At 39.5% G+C, this 15288-nt stretch overlaps 1 protein-coding gene across 2 annotated transcripts in view; it reads right to left on the bottom strand.

The window, feature by feature from the left end:
* LOC105236535 (beta-galactosidase-1-like protein 2) overlaps window positions 1-15288 on the bottom strand; it is a 58977-nt gene that overhangs the window by 26747 nt on the left and 16942 nt on the right. For both annotated transcript variants that reach the window (XM_011221882.3, XM_034666118.1), the window contains 5 exons: window positions 13547-13642; window positions 12196-12304; window positions 8995-9087; window positions 5725-5806; window positions 4479-4543 (listed from right to left, as the gene is read on the bottom strand). In XM_011221882.3, coding sequence (XP_011220184.2) covers window positions 4479-4543; window positions 5725-5806; window positions 8995-9087; window positions 12196-12304; window positions 13547-13642 — 445 coding nt within the window. The remainder of the gene's footprint in view (window positions 1-4478; window positions 4544-5724; window positions 5807-8994; window positions 9088-12195; window positions 12305-13546; window positions 13643-15288) is intronic.

Genomic DNA, 15288 nt, shown 5'->3' with positions numbered 1-15288 from the left:
CTCTATAATGTGTATATTCATCTGTTTGATTTGTCCCATATTGTGCCCCATAAATCCCTTAAGCTATCAGCACACTTTTTCCCATTCTTTTTTCTTTTTGTCTTATGACTGGATGAATTCTACCACCCTGTCTTTGAGTTTGCAGATTATTTTTTCCACTTCATCAACTCTACTGTTGAGCCCCTCTACTGGATTTTTCAGTTCAATTATTATATTCTTCAGCTCTATAGTTTCTGTTTGGCACTTTTTTAAATTTTCTATTTCTTTGTTGAAATTCTCACTTTGCATATGCATTGCACTCTTGACCTAGTAAGTACCTCTATGATGATTATTTTGAACTCTCTATAAGGCAAAGCACTTATTTACATTTCATTAAGATCTGTTTCTGGAGTTTCGTCTTCTTTTGTTTGGAACTTATTCCTCTGTGGGTTTTTTTTATTTTATTTTATTTGACTCTGTTAATTTCTGTGTATTAGATAAAACAGCCATCTCTCCCCATCTTGACAGAATGATCTCATGTACAAGATGAGCCTTGTTGATTAGCCCAGCCCAAGTTCCTAGCTGTCTCTCAAACTTTTGTGATTTTCTAAGCTGTTTGTTTTTAGTGGCTCACAGTAGTAGAGCATGTGCTAAGAGCATGTGTCTCAAAGGAGAGGATAACAATCAACTTACTAGATGCAGGCTGATTAGAGGCGGGACTCTCAGGCACCAGCAAGGAAAGTATGTTGTTAAGCTCTTTCCAGGGAGAAACTGGGAGATGAGCATTTTAGCTTGCTTCGCCTGTGCTGGGCCCAGGTATATACAGCCACAGCGTGGGGAGGAGATGCTTCTGTGCTTGTTAAGGACTCTCTCTTTGCTAAGATACTGTAATACTCATGAATACAGGTGCCACTGGCTATTAGAACCAGGTGATCCAGCAGCCTGTTCCTCAGGTCACTACTGCAAAAGCTAGGCACCAGATATGTGCACAAGTTCCAACCAGGGAGATGCTGAGGACTTGGTTTTATTATTGGAGTGAACTGAAAGAAGGTGTGAAATGTGTCTTCCAGCTTCCCAGGACTGGAAAGATTGAAGCCGGCCTCTTGTTGCCTCCTAAATTAGAAGCCTGGCCCTTAGGCAGCAACTTTTAAAGTTACAGATATACTTCTTTGGGCATAGATAGACTAGGACATGGATGATTTTGCCTTTCCCTCTGTGCTGAGCCCTGGGGGGATAGTCATGATTAGTGTTCATGAGGCCACTACAATTTTTTTTTTTTTAATAGTCTTGTGGGTCTCATGGGCACAGTTTTCAGAGCTAGGTGTTTGGAAGACCATATCTCCAGTGGGAGTCTTAGAAGTTGGGGCACTAGATGTGGGGTCCCAATCCTCCACTCCTCAGGGAGTAGCTAGGAGCTGAGGGTTCCCTCTCGATTGTGATAGTATTTTAGGGGGTGAAGTTTATGGTTAGAACGTGTCTCAGGCTTTCTCACCTATTTTGACATGGATATTTTTTCATTCTCACAATATGTAGAGTCACTCAGCTAGTTTCTGGACTATTTCAGAGGGAATTGCTTGTGGGTGGCTGTACATCTGGGGTATGTGTGGGAGGAAGGGAGTTCAGGAGTCTCCTGTGTCACCACCTTGGTCAACTCCAAACTAAACTCTCAATTCCTTTCATTTATTTTTAGAGAAATCCTAAATTATGTTTCCTGGAAGCACTGCACTTTGTTATAATACCTCCTAAGACAAAATGGCTGGAGTAGAAACACAAAAACAAATACTTTAATTGTGCTCCTACCAGTATGAAGAAATGTGGTAATGTCACTCATCGTAATAAAACCCAAGTCTTCAAAACTATTGGCAGTAGATGTCACAGATTTGATTTAGGTGAAGGCTGCCATTAATAACATGCTCAATCCCTTGCACATAAACTGCCATTAGGATGGATCTCTTCCTATCTGCATTTGGTCTTTCAGCTTTGTTGCTGTTTTTTGCTGTTGATTTTAATGCAGGGACTTTATAATTCCTGCGTGTTGACTTCAGCCTACTGTGATACAGCAGATCCCATCATTTGGTGGATGAGCCCTCCTTTCCAACACTGTCTCATCTAGACCTTCGACAAGCACAGCTTCTGTACCTTCCCTCAGAAGAGGATCAGTCAGAGCAAAGCCAACAACAGAGCCCTCCTACTCATTGATCAATCCTGGAAAGTCCTCCACAAGGACAAAGAAGGTATCTTTTTCATCACCAGTATATACCCAGAGCCTAGCACAGGATCTGGCACAAGGTACCCACTCAAAATAACGTGCTCATTCTGATCTAAATTTGAAATGTCTAACTTCTCATGCACTTCAAGCTGGAGCTCCCCCTTAAGTATGTAGGCTCTGCCTTGACCAGTTTGGATAGGAATCTCTTGAGAACACAAAAACACTATTTTCAAAAGCTCTGCTTTCTCCCCATATTCAGTTACATCTGTCCTAAGAATTGTGTTTCTCTCATGTTCACTTTCTCACGTAAGAAATGTACTAGAAACAAATTACAATGACCCTTCTAAAGCTATGGGTACTCATTTTCACTATTTAATTCCTGTGACTGCCCCTATATTGTATCAAATCATTCTCTCACCACCGAAGGAATTTAAAATGGTTAATGATAGAAGAAAGTGAGAAGAGCATGGGATTTGGAAGCAGAAGGTTTAAGTCTGGGTTATTCTATTGCATCATCTGACTGGCCAACTGTGATCTCAAATCAGTAATTTAACCTAAGTCATCTTTCCTCATCTGCAAAATGAGAATAAGATTAATAGTTTCTAACATGGTGATATAAGAAATAAACATAAAAAAGCTGTGTATAGGGGCGCCTGGGTGGCACAGTGGTTAAGCGTCTGCCTTCGGCTCAGGGCGTGATCCCGGCGTTGTGGGATCGAGCCCCACATCAGGCTCCTCCGCTGTGAGCCTGCTTCTTCCTCTCCCACTCCCGCTGCTTGTGTTCCCTCTCTCACTGACTGTCTCTATCTCTGTTGAATAAATAAATAAAATCTTTAAAAAAAAAAAAAAAGCTGTGTATCTAAATGTTATGTTTTTCAAGCTTTTGTTACTAACCCATACTCTATTTTTATTTTTATTTATTCATTGTCTCTTACCACTAAAATATAAACTCTCAAAGTTTCACTTTTATAGATTTCATTCACTGCTTTATACACAATGCCTGGAAAAGTACCTAACTGGTACATAGTAGATGCTAAAAACACTTAACTGACTGCCTCAATAAATAAACGACCTTATTTTCAGAACTTTGCTAATTATAGACAGCATATCACTTTTAACTCTAGATTCCGCTGGTTTTATTGCTCCCCCCTCCATTCTTCCTCCGTTATCATAATGTTAGCATCTATCTGAGTGTTTATTTTGCCCTGGGAATTACAGTCTCTCTTCATATCCTCTTGGAATGCACTCACCCCACTCCCTGCACAGCTCCGAGCTACCTGTACTACTTCCTGATGTCGGCCCAATCATTATAAGGCTGGATACATCTCCCTTTATACTCTTATCTAAACATTAGTGTTGTCTCAGACCATAGGGGAGGAGAACCAGGGATTTAAGAGTTTTTAGAATTCCAGACATTATTTCATATTGATGGTAATTAACATATTCTTCTTTTGCTCCTAATACTATATATTTCAGTCCTATGCAAAATGAAACATGTATGCACGGATCTCAGCTGGGGGTAGAAATCAGTGCCACCCTCTGATCTCCAGTTACCCACTAACAGTTTTATGGCAATTAGCACTTCCTATCTTGCATTTATTTACATTCCCTGTCTTTCTCCCTGGATCATAAGTAGTTACAGGTGAATGGGGCTATGAGTAAAGGGTTAACAAAACCTCTCTCTTTGCCCATGCAAACTAACTTCAGGTCTACTTGAAAACCAGATAATGGCAGAATGTTATCCATGTTATCAGGTAGATTGCTATGATTAAAATGACCTCTGATAAGCAAATCATATCTGGACTGGAGAACTACGAATGATAACATAAATCCCTAGTATAGATCTAGCTTTCTGCATGCAGTGTATCTTGAAACCAAGAGTTCCCTTCAGCAGACCTGGAATCTATACATATAAAGCTGTGACAAAGAAGAACACTGGTTGGCTCCTCCACTGAGACTGAGGCTTCTCTGCAAGGATGGTTCCCATTCCTTAAAACCTGAGCTGTCACTTGGGGTAGGGTATAGCCCCCGGACTGCTGTGAGGATTCCTACTGATGCTGCCCTGCTGGTGTGCCATGTCGCTCATTCTGTATCCTTCTAAGGGGCTACGGGCCAGGCATTGTAAGCATTTGAACTTGATTTAGTTACACCCCAAACCACCTAGAGCAGGCATTTCAAGGACATAACAGATCAAAATTTTAACTGAACTAAAGAACTTCCCCCCAAAATGAGCTAGAGGTCCTAGCATAAGCAAGAATCAAAACATATCCGGTCTCTGGAATGTCCTTACCTGAATTGATAAGAGTGTATCATAAGTTGCTTTCTTTATATGCTTCATGTGGACAGTGGAAAGTACTGTGGAGGAAAAGGAGACACTGTGTATAAGGTCCTCCTACCAGCACGGTTGAGCAGAGACAGAAGATACTCCCAGGCACAGGATGAAGACCTGGGCCTCCACACCTTCTGCACATACACCTCACAGGTAGTTCTCATTAACACTTTATTGACTGTGGTTAATAATAAAGATAGGATCCTGCATGTGGGTCCAAACCTGCTCCATACAAAGTGCTTTCACATACATCCCTTCACTTAGCATTTACAATGAATGACGCAGACAATAAGGGCAGTTAAGATAAATCCCATTATGCTGATGAATAAATGAAAGCCAAATGAAGAAACTCAGCCCAGAGAGATGAATAGCCTAAGACCTAAAACTTGACTAGAGATCTCATGACTTCTAATTCAGAACACTGTCCTGCTCTCCTACAAGATGAAACATGCCAAAAGATGGGAGGAAGGCCAACAGAGGAGAACATGCCTGACAAGCTGTTTGGGTGAAAGGACTGCAAATAGCACTGTTCTCTGGTTCTATTTGTCTGCACATTGCCTTTTTCCATTTTCCAAAATACCAATCCATATTTCTTCCTTATAATTCTATTCCATGTTTCCCTACTATGCTTATTCCCCAAACTTATTTCTCCCCTGAGCTCCTAGGGCTCGGTCCACGACAGTACTATTTCTCTGACACTGCCTTCACTTCCTGTTGTTCAGTCATGGCCGTTTGGCAATGACAAAGATAGTCTTTACTCTGGTCCCAGCCAGGCCCCATTCTGGCCATTAAGGACTGAAAAGGATGGAGCAAGCGTCTGCATTGTTGGTGCTCTAGGGTACCAGCTGGTGGGGTACCAAGGTAAGGACTGGTTCCTTAATTCAACCCCACCACTTTTTCCTAAAAACTATGGGGCCTCAGGGCACCTGGGTGGCTCAGTCTGTTAAGCATCTGACTTCAGCTCAGGTTGTGATCTCGGGGTCCCAGGGATCAGGCCCCCCGTCAGGCTCCATGCTCAGGGGGGAGCCTGCTTCTCCCACTCCCTCTTCTGCCCATCCCCCATTTGTGGGTGTGCATGCTCTCATGCTCTCTCTCTCTCAAATAAATAAAATCTTTAAAAAGAAAACTATGGGGAAAAATAAAGCATCAGAAGCAGTGCTGTTCTGTTTCAGAATTCACTAGTACAGGAAATAAAGAGAAATTGTACCCCGTTTTAAGTGGCCTCTTGTCAGTTCTGCTCCATCATCAGCAGTCATAAGCAGCACCTTGATCCCTCTTGTGATCAGGGCCTATGGAGAAATTTGGTAAGGTAAATGAACTGTCCCTGGTCCCATGGAATGGCTTCTCTCTAGAAAAAAATGATGGTGATAAAAATACTGGAATGAAGCTGAGGAATGGAGAAAAAGGTCTAATTCCCTCATCCAACTACTTGCAAATTAGAACAAAAAACATCATCCCTGCCTCAGCCACACTCAGAAAGGCCAAACTGACAAAATATCAGACCTAAAGGAAGAGGCAGTGGGACTGTTTGCATTCACCTTAATACAAGTGCTTTCCCCTAAGGACCTGAATCCCAGATTTTGTCTAGTGCATCCAAGAATTTAAGACAAACCTCGTCCTCCACACTCATGCTCGAATTAACCACATGCCGTGGACCTAATTCACAGGATGGACTAGGAAACACACACACGGCTGGTTTTCCTTTGGTCTATGGCACGCGCAGGTAAATTTTTGTTTAGTCAATCCCTATGGTCACACTTGTTGCTGTATGAGACTTTAATGTCTCTAAATAAAAATAAATCCAAGAGAGTCTAAATCAAAGAGAGACCGAAGAGGCTAAGAAACTTATCTACTTGAAAGGTCAAATACTGAGACTATGGCCATGAATACCGAGAAAAGCCAAAGGTATGCCTTCCAGGGTCTGTGGGTGACAATATCCTGAAGGGGAAACTATTCCTGCAATTATCCTAGGGCTGCTTGTTGGGTATGAGAAGGTGGTTTGCTTCTCCTGAACTCTTCTGAAAAACAGCGAAGGCTGAGAGGTGAACAGAACGAGTGAGAGGAGACAGCATGTCATATATTAATTACAGTCAACCTTCCACTACCGTAGGTCCAATGAGACGCAATGTTTCACCCCTTTAGTCCCAGCAAGCAATATGGCCTATTGGTAGGTGTCTATATAACTTTTCATCTAAATTAGAACACTTGATAATGAAAAGGGTGTTAACCGGGATTCATGGGCCACTACTCACAGGGATAGCAACAGGCTCCACTGCCAGGACAGTGGGCTATTTTGTTTCAGACTAACCATCCTGCTAATAGCAACTAGATGAACTGGACAAAAAAAAATTTTTTTTTAACTTGAAGATACTAGATACATCAAGGCAGGACTTGAGGAGTCAGGTTTCAGAGAGGTAGGCAGCCTAGAGAGGTGAATACAGCATGCCTCATATTTTTCCTTGAGACATTGTCTGATTCCCCAAGCATCAGCTGAGAGGCTGAAAAGCTGAGTAGATTACACAGCAATTTATGAGATGTGGGGGAAGAAATTGCAGTTCCTAGACTGCCAAAGTAGAGGAGGGGCCATAACAATTCTAGGCTTTCAGCTGGGACCCAAAGGGCTATCCCCTAGGAGAGAAGGTGAACAAGAATCCGACTTGCTCTCATAATAATTAAAGCCCAGCTCCAAATCATTTCAATTACCTTCTGGAAGCAAAAATAAACCCATATGAATAGCTTCAAATGATTTCAGTCATGTTTTCATAAATAAATTGGATTGAAAAATTATTAGGTATACCAAAAGATATTACTTTACTGAAACCATGAGAAAAACAAACAACAGAACAGATACATAGGAAATTAGACATTAGGTTTCTTAAACATAGCTTTGAAATAATTATAATTAATATGTTCAAGGAATTTTTTTTAAATGGAAAAATTCTGGCCAAAAAAAGGAAACCATAGAAAAGAATCAAATGAAAATTCTAGAGCTAAAAATCACTATATCTGAAATTAAGAACTAGGTTTAACATCAAATTAGACAAAGCTGCAGAGAAAATTCATAGATTACAAGATATCTTAGAAAAAAATCATCCAGAAAAGAGCAAAACAGATATGATGAAAATATCTAATTTTGTATAACAGAAGTCTGAGAGGAGAGGAGAGAAAAAAATGGTGCTGACAGTTGCTGAAGATTTTCCAAAAACAATGAAAACTTCAAGCCACATAATAAAGGGTGCAAACAAATGTAAGCAGAATAAGAACAGAAAGAAAACCACACCTAGCCAAATCCTCATAAAACTGAGTAAAACCAAAAAATAAATCTTAAAAGGAACAAGAAGAAAAATAGATTTTACCTTCAAAGGAACAATAATCTTATCAATACTTAACTTCTTAATAAAAACAATGTACACTAGAGAATCAGCAAAGAAAATGATTGCCAATCTAGAATTCTAAATAAAGTACAAATATCCTTCGAAATGATGATGAGCTAGGCACATTTTCAGGCAAACAAAAGGTGAGAGAATTTGTTAATAGCATACCTGCAACAAAGAAAATACAAATAGGTGTTCTTTAGGCAGAGGAAATGATAAGAGAGAGAATGCTTAGAGAGGAGAGAAGAGCAACAAAAAGTAAATTATGCGCATAAATCTAAATGACTCGATACAATAATAAAAATAATATCTTGTGGGTCTAAAATACACATAGCATTAAAAGAAATAACAACAGTACTGAGAAAAGAGAAGAGGAAAAGGCAATTAAACTATTCTCAGGTGCTTTCTTTGCCTTGGAACTGGCAAACACACTAATTTATATTAGACATTAATAGTTCTAGGATGAATAGTAGTCTCTATGGCCAATACTAAAAGAGAAGTGAAAAATGTTTAACAAGCTAATACAGGAGAAAATGGAATAATAAAAAAAAAAAAGAAAAATACTCAGTCAATCCAAAAGAAGAGGAAAAAAAGAAAAGAAAAAGGACCACAGGACAGGTAGGACAAATAGAAAGAAAGTAACAGGATGGTAGATTTAAATGCCACTGTCAGTAATTATATTAAATATAAATAAGCCAAATACCTCATTTAAAAGACAAGAATCTTCATAACGAATTAACAAAAACAAACTCTAATTATATACTGCTTACAAGGTATGCTCCTTAAGCATATGAATCCAGAATAACTGAAAGTAAAAGGATAGAAAAGCATGTATTATACAAACACCAACCAAAAGAGAGCTGTGATGTTCACAGAAAGGAAAAATATTTTAACATCATTCTTTCTTACACGAGAGTTGTGTAGGTAGTTTCTTGTCTCCTCTCTAGGATGCAAATGCATGAAAAAATTAAACTGGACCTTATTTATCCTTATATCCCATGGTATCATGCAAGCTACAGCTATTTGGGATACGTTTGCTCCACAAACTAACAAACTGAGAAAAGAAATATGTAAATATGGAGGAAAATTAAAGGAGCGCTTACCTTTTTAATATATGGCATGTATCTTTTATCCTGATGATATGAACCATATTCATTCTCAACCTGCAGAGCAATGATGGGGCCTCCCTTTCCATACTGAGGATCAAGGAGAACAGAGTTTGAGAGTGACGTTACTGGTGGGAAAGGCTGTATTTTCTCTATTTGATTGTACATACATATTTAGAGTGCCATAAAAATAACATATTCCAAAACTCACCTCCAAGTTACACTACAGTTCAGACAATTTCTCTCACTCCACAGTCAGCAGTCAATTTCTCCTAGAATCCTACCTTTTCTAGTACTCCTTATTAATGGACTCCTACCCTTTTCCCTCCTAATTCAATGCATTAAGCATGATGCTTCAAACCTCCACTTCCATCCTTTCTACCTTAGCACCAGTTAAATGAGTCAAGTGTCTCTCATCCTAAGAGTTGTCTCACCTCCTTCCCGCTTCTCAGGAACTTCACTCTTTTTGGACTACCTTCTGTCTCCTGTATCATCATCTCCTTCTTTACTAAACCCTCCCCATCATCATTTAAATGGACTCAAAGTCCTCTGTTAAAAATAAACTTGCCTGGACCACTTCCCCTTCCACTGTCTTGCCCTCTTCACCTTCATGGACAAACTCTGAAATATTCCTGTACTAACACTTGACTTCTTATTCTCTCATTTACTCTTTTACTCATTTCTATTCTTTCCATTCCACCTACATGATTAAAATTACCTTCTCTTTGTTAAGTTCAAACGATAAATTTCAATCCAAATTTACTGCCTCTCTGAGCAACATTTGACATCCTTGGCTATCTTCTCCTTCTTGAAAACCTCTCTTCTGTGGTCTCCTATTGCTGTCTCCTAGTTTCTAGCCTGCCAACCTGGTCACTACTCTTCAGTTTCTTTTGTGAGCTCCTCTTGCCCTACCCACCTCTTAAATGTTGATGTTCCTCATGGTTCTCTATTAATCCCAACTTTGTGCTGAATCACATCCCCTTCTGCTCTCCTAATTATGCCCTCTTGCAAATATCTTCACATTTCCCATCCCTACTGACTCCTGTCTATTGATGGTAACATGCTCAGTCATCTCCTATCTTTATAATTCTCTCCAGTCCAGCCAATATATTTCCTCTTCATATCTTGCACCTACCACACCCTAGTCAAGCTTCATCGTGCCACTTTGGCACTTCCTCAACCTAATCTTGGAGATATGTGGGCAAGCATGAGGTACTACTCCCAGCATATAGAAATAGAAATAGTGTTGACTTCTAAGAATTAAACTCCATACCAACCATGCAAGTAAGAATCTGGACAACACTCAGGACTATGTCTAAGTGCCACTGAAGTGTTTGCACAGCAAAACCTGTGTTCAACGTGGCTCAGGAGCAACTGGGTGGAAAGAGTTGAAATGGGAGAATTTTTAGCAAGCAAGGAATAACTGACTGCATTGTATCCTGATAGGGAAAAAAGAGGATAAAAGGCCCAAAAAAGTGTTTCTCAAACCTTTAAACGTCACCCTTTGCTGACAAACATTGAAAAACTTATTCAAAACCTGCTTCTCTCTTCCCCTTTCCCATCCATCCAATTATGAATCTAGCAGATTACAGAATATATATGGAAAGAGGGAAAATCCAGAAATTGACAGTACCTGGGATTAGCAGGAAACTCAGAACCAGATTGATATAACTGAAAGTTCTAAAAGGCAGCTACTCAGTTGCAAGTACTGATTCATAACACCATGATAAAATGCTTTTGAGGCCTCCCAACCTCCTCAGACCCTGTTTTTCTGCTCGCTAAGCAAGGTTCTGATTATTAATTTAGTTTTCCAGGAGTTTCAAGACTGCAGGTCTGATCTGGAGTGGGGTGAGTACTCTAATTCAATGCTGTCAAGCAGAACTTTCTGATGATGAAAATATTCTGTGTTTGCATTGTTCAATATGGTAGCAACCATCCACACATGCCTACTGAGCACTAAAAATGTGTCTACTGTAAAGGAAGAAACAAATTTTTAATTTTATTTGATTTATTTAAGTTTAAATAACCACATGTGGCTATGGCTACTATACTGGACAGCACAGCTCTAATCTTTGTAAAGGATAATCACTACATCCCCCAAATGTCACAATGATTCACTCTCTTCAGTCACTTAGTGGTTTTAATGGCTTTCCTGAGTCTGATTAACTCTGAGATACAATGTTAGGAATCAACTCTCCTTAGTAAATTCAAATTCACACTCTGTGAAGCCCCCTCCTACCCACAGACAAGTTTGCCATTGCCTCCATTCAATCTATGATAACATCTCCTTCAAATGATTACTATGGCAGTGAAATATGCTAGGTAAATGCTGATTGCCTCACAGAAAGCTTGATACCTAATAGATGTTATATTTTTGTTCACTCCTTCTGTTCATTTTCTATTATATAGTCCTTTTAATATTTTCCAACCGTTTTTGAAATATAGTAGCACGAAACAATGATTATGTTTGGCACCATGGTTTTATTATGGTGGAGGGATGTTAAAAAACAAATAAATTGCAACTTCTACAAAATCGCTGACCTACGGTCACCCATCTAATCTATTATGTGTGAAGGGCTGACAATCAGCTACCTTTAGGAGCCAAATTAAGACATTTTAAGGACTATCATTAATTTCCCTTTTATGGTGACTGAGGGCAAAGACATAACGGAGAAGAGAAAACAAAAATATACAGAGTGCAATTTTAAGTCCACTGCCAGAGAAAAGGCTTCCTGGTGGGCAGCAAGTAGGAAACAGGCACAAAAGCAAGGTAATAAAAACCTAATATTTCTTTTTTTTTTTTTTTGCTATTTCAAATGTTTATTTATTTTTTTTAATGATTTTTTATTATATTATGTTAGTCACCATACAGTACATCCCCGGCTTCCAATGTAAAGCTCGATGATTCATTAGTTGCGTATAACACCCAGTGCACCATGCAATACATGCCCTCCTAACTACCCATCACCGGTCTATCCCATTCCCCCACCCCCCTCCCCTCTGAGGCCCCCAGTTGGTTTCTCATAGTCCATAGTCTCTCATGTTTCATTCCCCCTAATATTTCTTAAATAAGGAAGTGGAACGAGCTGCTATATACACTTCCTGCTTCTGTGTGCTAGAAAATAGGCTAGCCCTAACCAGGAAACCAATTGAGGCAATTACTTCCCTTGGTCATAGGAATGGGGAATTTGGATTTACCTGGAGTTGAACTATCTTGGGAATTATCTTATCAAAATAGAGATTCACTGCTTTAGTGAAGCCCCTGTAAGTTGTTCGCAGCTTCATTTTTGGATCCCGGAGTAACCAGCTAGGATTGAAAAAGTAGAAATCATTCTTGGGGTAGGAAAAAGCAATAAGAAATACTCAAGCATGAGGCTGGAAAACAAGGACAGCCACACTGGAACAGTATATTGTGAGATCTTAATCCATCTCTAAAAAAGCAATCTGCATTCTAGTTGCAAATAGCTCAGCACCTTAGCCACCACCTCTTTCCTCAAAATACACATCAGAGTTGTGTAATGAGGAAATGAGCCGGAGCAGAGTCATCAAACTGCAGCCCGCAGGCCAAATCAGAGCCACTGCCCGTTTCTGTAAATAAAGTTCTACTGGAACACAGCCACACCATTTATTTACATATTGTCGCCGCTGTGTTCATGCTACCAGAGCAGGATTGAGTCGTCACAACAGACAGTGTATGTGGCTCTCCAAGCTGAAAATATTTATTATCTGGCCTTTTACAGAAAAGGTTTGCCAACCCCTAGTCTGGAGTGAGACTTTTATAAAACTGTTTTAAAGTTTTTAAAAAATCCTCTTTGACGGAATATTATTTAGCCATAAAAGGGGAATGAAGAACTGTACATGCTACAACATGGGTGAACTTTGAAAACATTATGCTAAGCAAAGAAGCCAGTTACGAAAGGTCACATATTCTATAATTCCATTTATGTGAAATATACAGAATAGGCAAACCAACGGGGTCTGAAAGCAAACTGCTGATTGCCAGGGGCTGGGGGAAGGAATAATGGGAGAAGACTGGGTGTAGAGCTTCCTTTTTGGGTGGCAAAAAAGTCTGGCGCTAGAGAATGGTGACGGTTGTTCAGCATTTTTGATGTACTTAATTGCCACAAAACTGTACGCTTCCAAATGGTAAATATGTTATGTGTATTTTACTATAGTAAAAAATGATTGGAAGCTAAAAAGGGAAAACCCCTCTTTAAAAAGAGATAATTGACCCAATTTCTTACTATTTGTACCTCCATCACAAAAACTAGAACTTACAAAGGTATTGTTTAAGTGGCAGCCACAAACTTTTACTAAAATAAAAAAAGTACTCTATATTATTTACACTGCAGATAGGAGATGGAGGTTTATGTAAAACAAACACATACTATATAATAATCAAAGTTCATTTTCTATGTCATTAAATGGGAAAGCAGTATAGTTTAAAAATGTACACAGAAAACCAGCAAAACCCTTTGCTCTAACTTGCATTTGAATGTGCTAGGGGCCCATATGGAGTCACGGCCAGGGGCCTCAGATAACAACTTACCTGGGTAAGCCTCCAAGGTCTAAGTCGCTACCGATATAGGGGCCTGGACACAGAATGACCCACAGCCCCACATCCGAAGCCATGGCTACAAAAGCCCTGGGAAGTGAAGCAATAAGGATCATTTATTATTCAGGCTGAGAACTGGAATCACTACTCTTTAGCTCCCTGAGGTCTCTTCTGAGGTTAGAATGGGTAGAACTCCCAGCCTGGTCTACAAAAGTCCTTGTAGGTGACATGAACCAGGGGGACATGGAGCCCTACACTCAATAATGAAGGGGCTCATTCAAGGTGCTAGAAAACAAGACAGGAAGAGAAAGTCCAGAAGCCCACTCCTCCCCATGTAACGGCCACCACTGTGCCAGAAAGCCGTGCTAAGGCAGACTCTTACAAATCTTGTTCCTCCTTCTTCTGTGTCTCCTACTTTCAGTCAGTCACCAAATCATGCTTATTCTTCCTACTTAATGTTTTCAAACATGAAACTCCTCTTAATTTCTAGTTCTACCACATTTATTATAGAACTCATCATTTCACACCTGAGTTATTACAGTGGTTTTCTGACTGCTTTCCTTCCTTCTTCTTACCTCCTTCCGGTACTTCTCCAGTCACATCAATAATCATTATTAACAACAAAAATAGGAGTTAATTTTTACCTTGTATCAGCATTCAGCACTACAGTCTTCTTTAAGACTATTACTTTATTTGACAATTCAATGAGATAAGTATCAATATTGTGTCCATTTTACCGAGAAGGAAATAAAAGCTTAAACAAGTCAGAGCTTTCTAAAGGTCATATTTTCAATAAATGGAAGAACTAAAAGTACAATCAGGCAGAGAGCTTCCAGAAATGAAATATCAACTCCTATATTATTCTGCCTCTTTAAAATACTGCTGGCACAATCTTTCTAAATGCACAAACTTGCCAAATTAAAATTCTTCAAATGACTCCCAATGACTTCAGAAAAGATTCCAAATTGTGAAGCACAGTAAATACAAAGGCAAGACGTGGTCTACTATCTATTCAGCTTTATTTTTTGGCATTTTCTCTACTTAAACTAATAGGAGAACCAGACAGCATTATTTGAAGTTCCTAGAATATATAAGGTATGACAGAAAGTCAATCACCAAGGCCATTGCCTTTTCTTCCTTGGCACACAGCTCGACTACATTTCCCAGTCTCCCATGCATTGCGGTGTTGCTATGTGACTGACTTCAAGCCAACAGAATGTGAACAGGGGCAATGTGTTCCAATTTCCTAAAAAGATTCTCCCTGCTCTCTCTTCCACTTGCTGACTTGATGCAGGTAAGAGTAGCAGCCTGGAAGCTATGTGATGAAGACGGTGAAGCCACAGATAGAAAGACCCTGAATCTCTCAATTATTTCTTGGAAGAGAGACATAATGCTTACCAGGAATACCTATTTTAAATTTTACTTAAATGAAAATAAACCTTTATTGATAAAGACATTGAGGCTTACTTGTTACAGCAGCTAACATCACCTAAACTAAATTAAAAATGTTCTCTCACTTCTCTGACTTTGCCCTTGCTAGACCCTCTGCCTAAAATACCACTCAGCCCCCTCAAGCAAACTCCTGCTCAACATTTTAATTTCCTTCAGCTATAACTTCACTGTTGTCTTCCCTGATCTGTTCCCATAGTTTGAGTTGTGTGTTTTAAGGAGTATCTTTTTTGTCTCCCTCTCTATAGAGAATCCTTAAGTCTTGGCAGTACGAAGTATATTATCTG

The sequence above is a fragment of the Ailuropoda melanoleuca genome, chromosome 8 (genome assembly GCF_002007445.2).
Source record: "Ailuropoda melanoleuca isolate Jingjing chromosome 8, ASM200744v2, whole genome shotgun sequence".
In the NCBI taxonomy this organism is placed as follows: Eukaryota; Metazoa; Chordata; class Mammalia; order Carnivora; family Ursidae; genus Ailuropoda; species Ailuropoda melanoleuca.
This window is presented reverse-complemented; position numbering and strand designations above follow the sequence as displayed.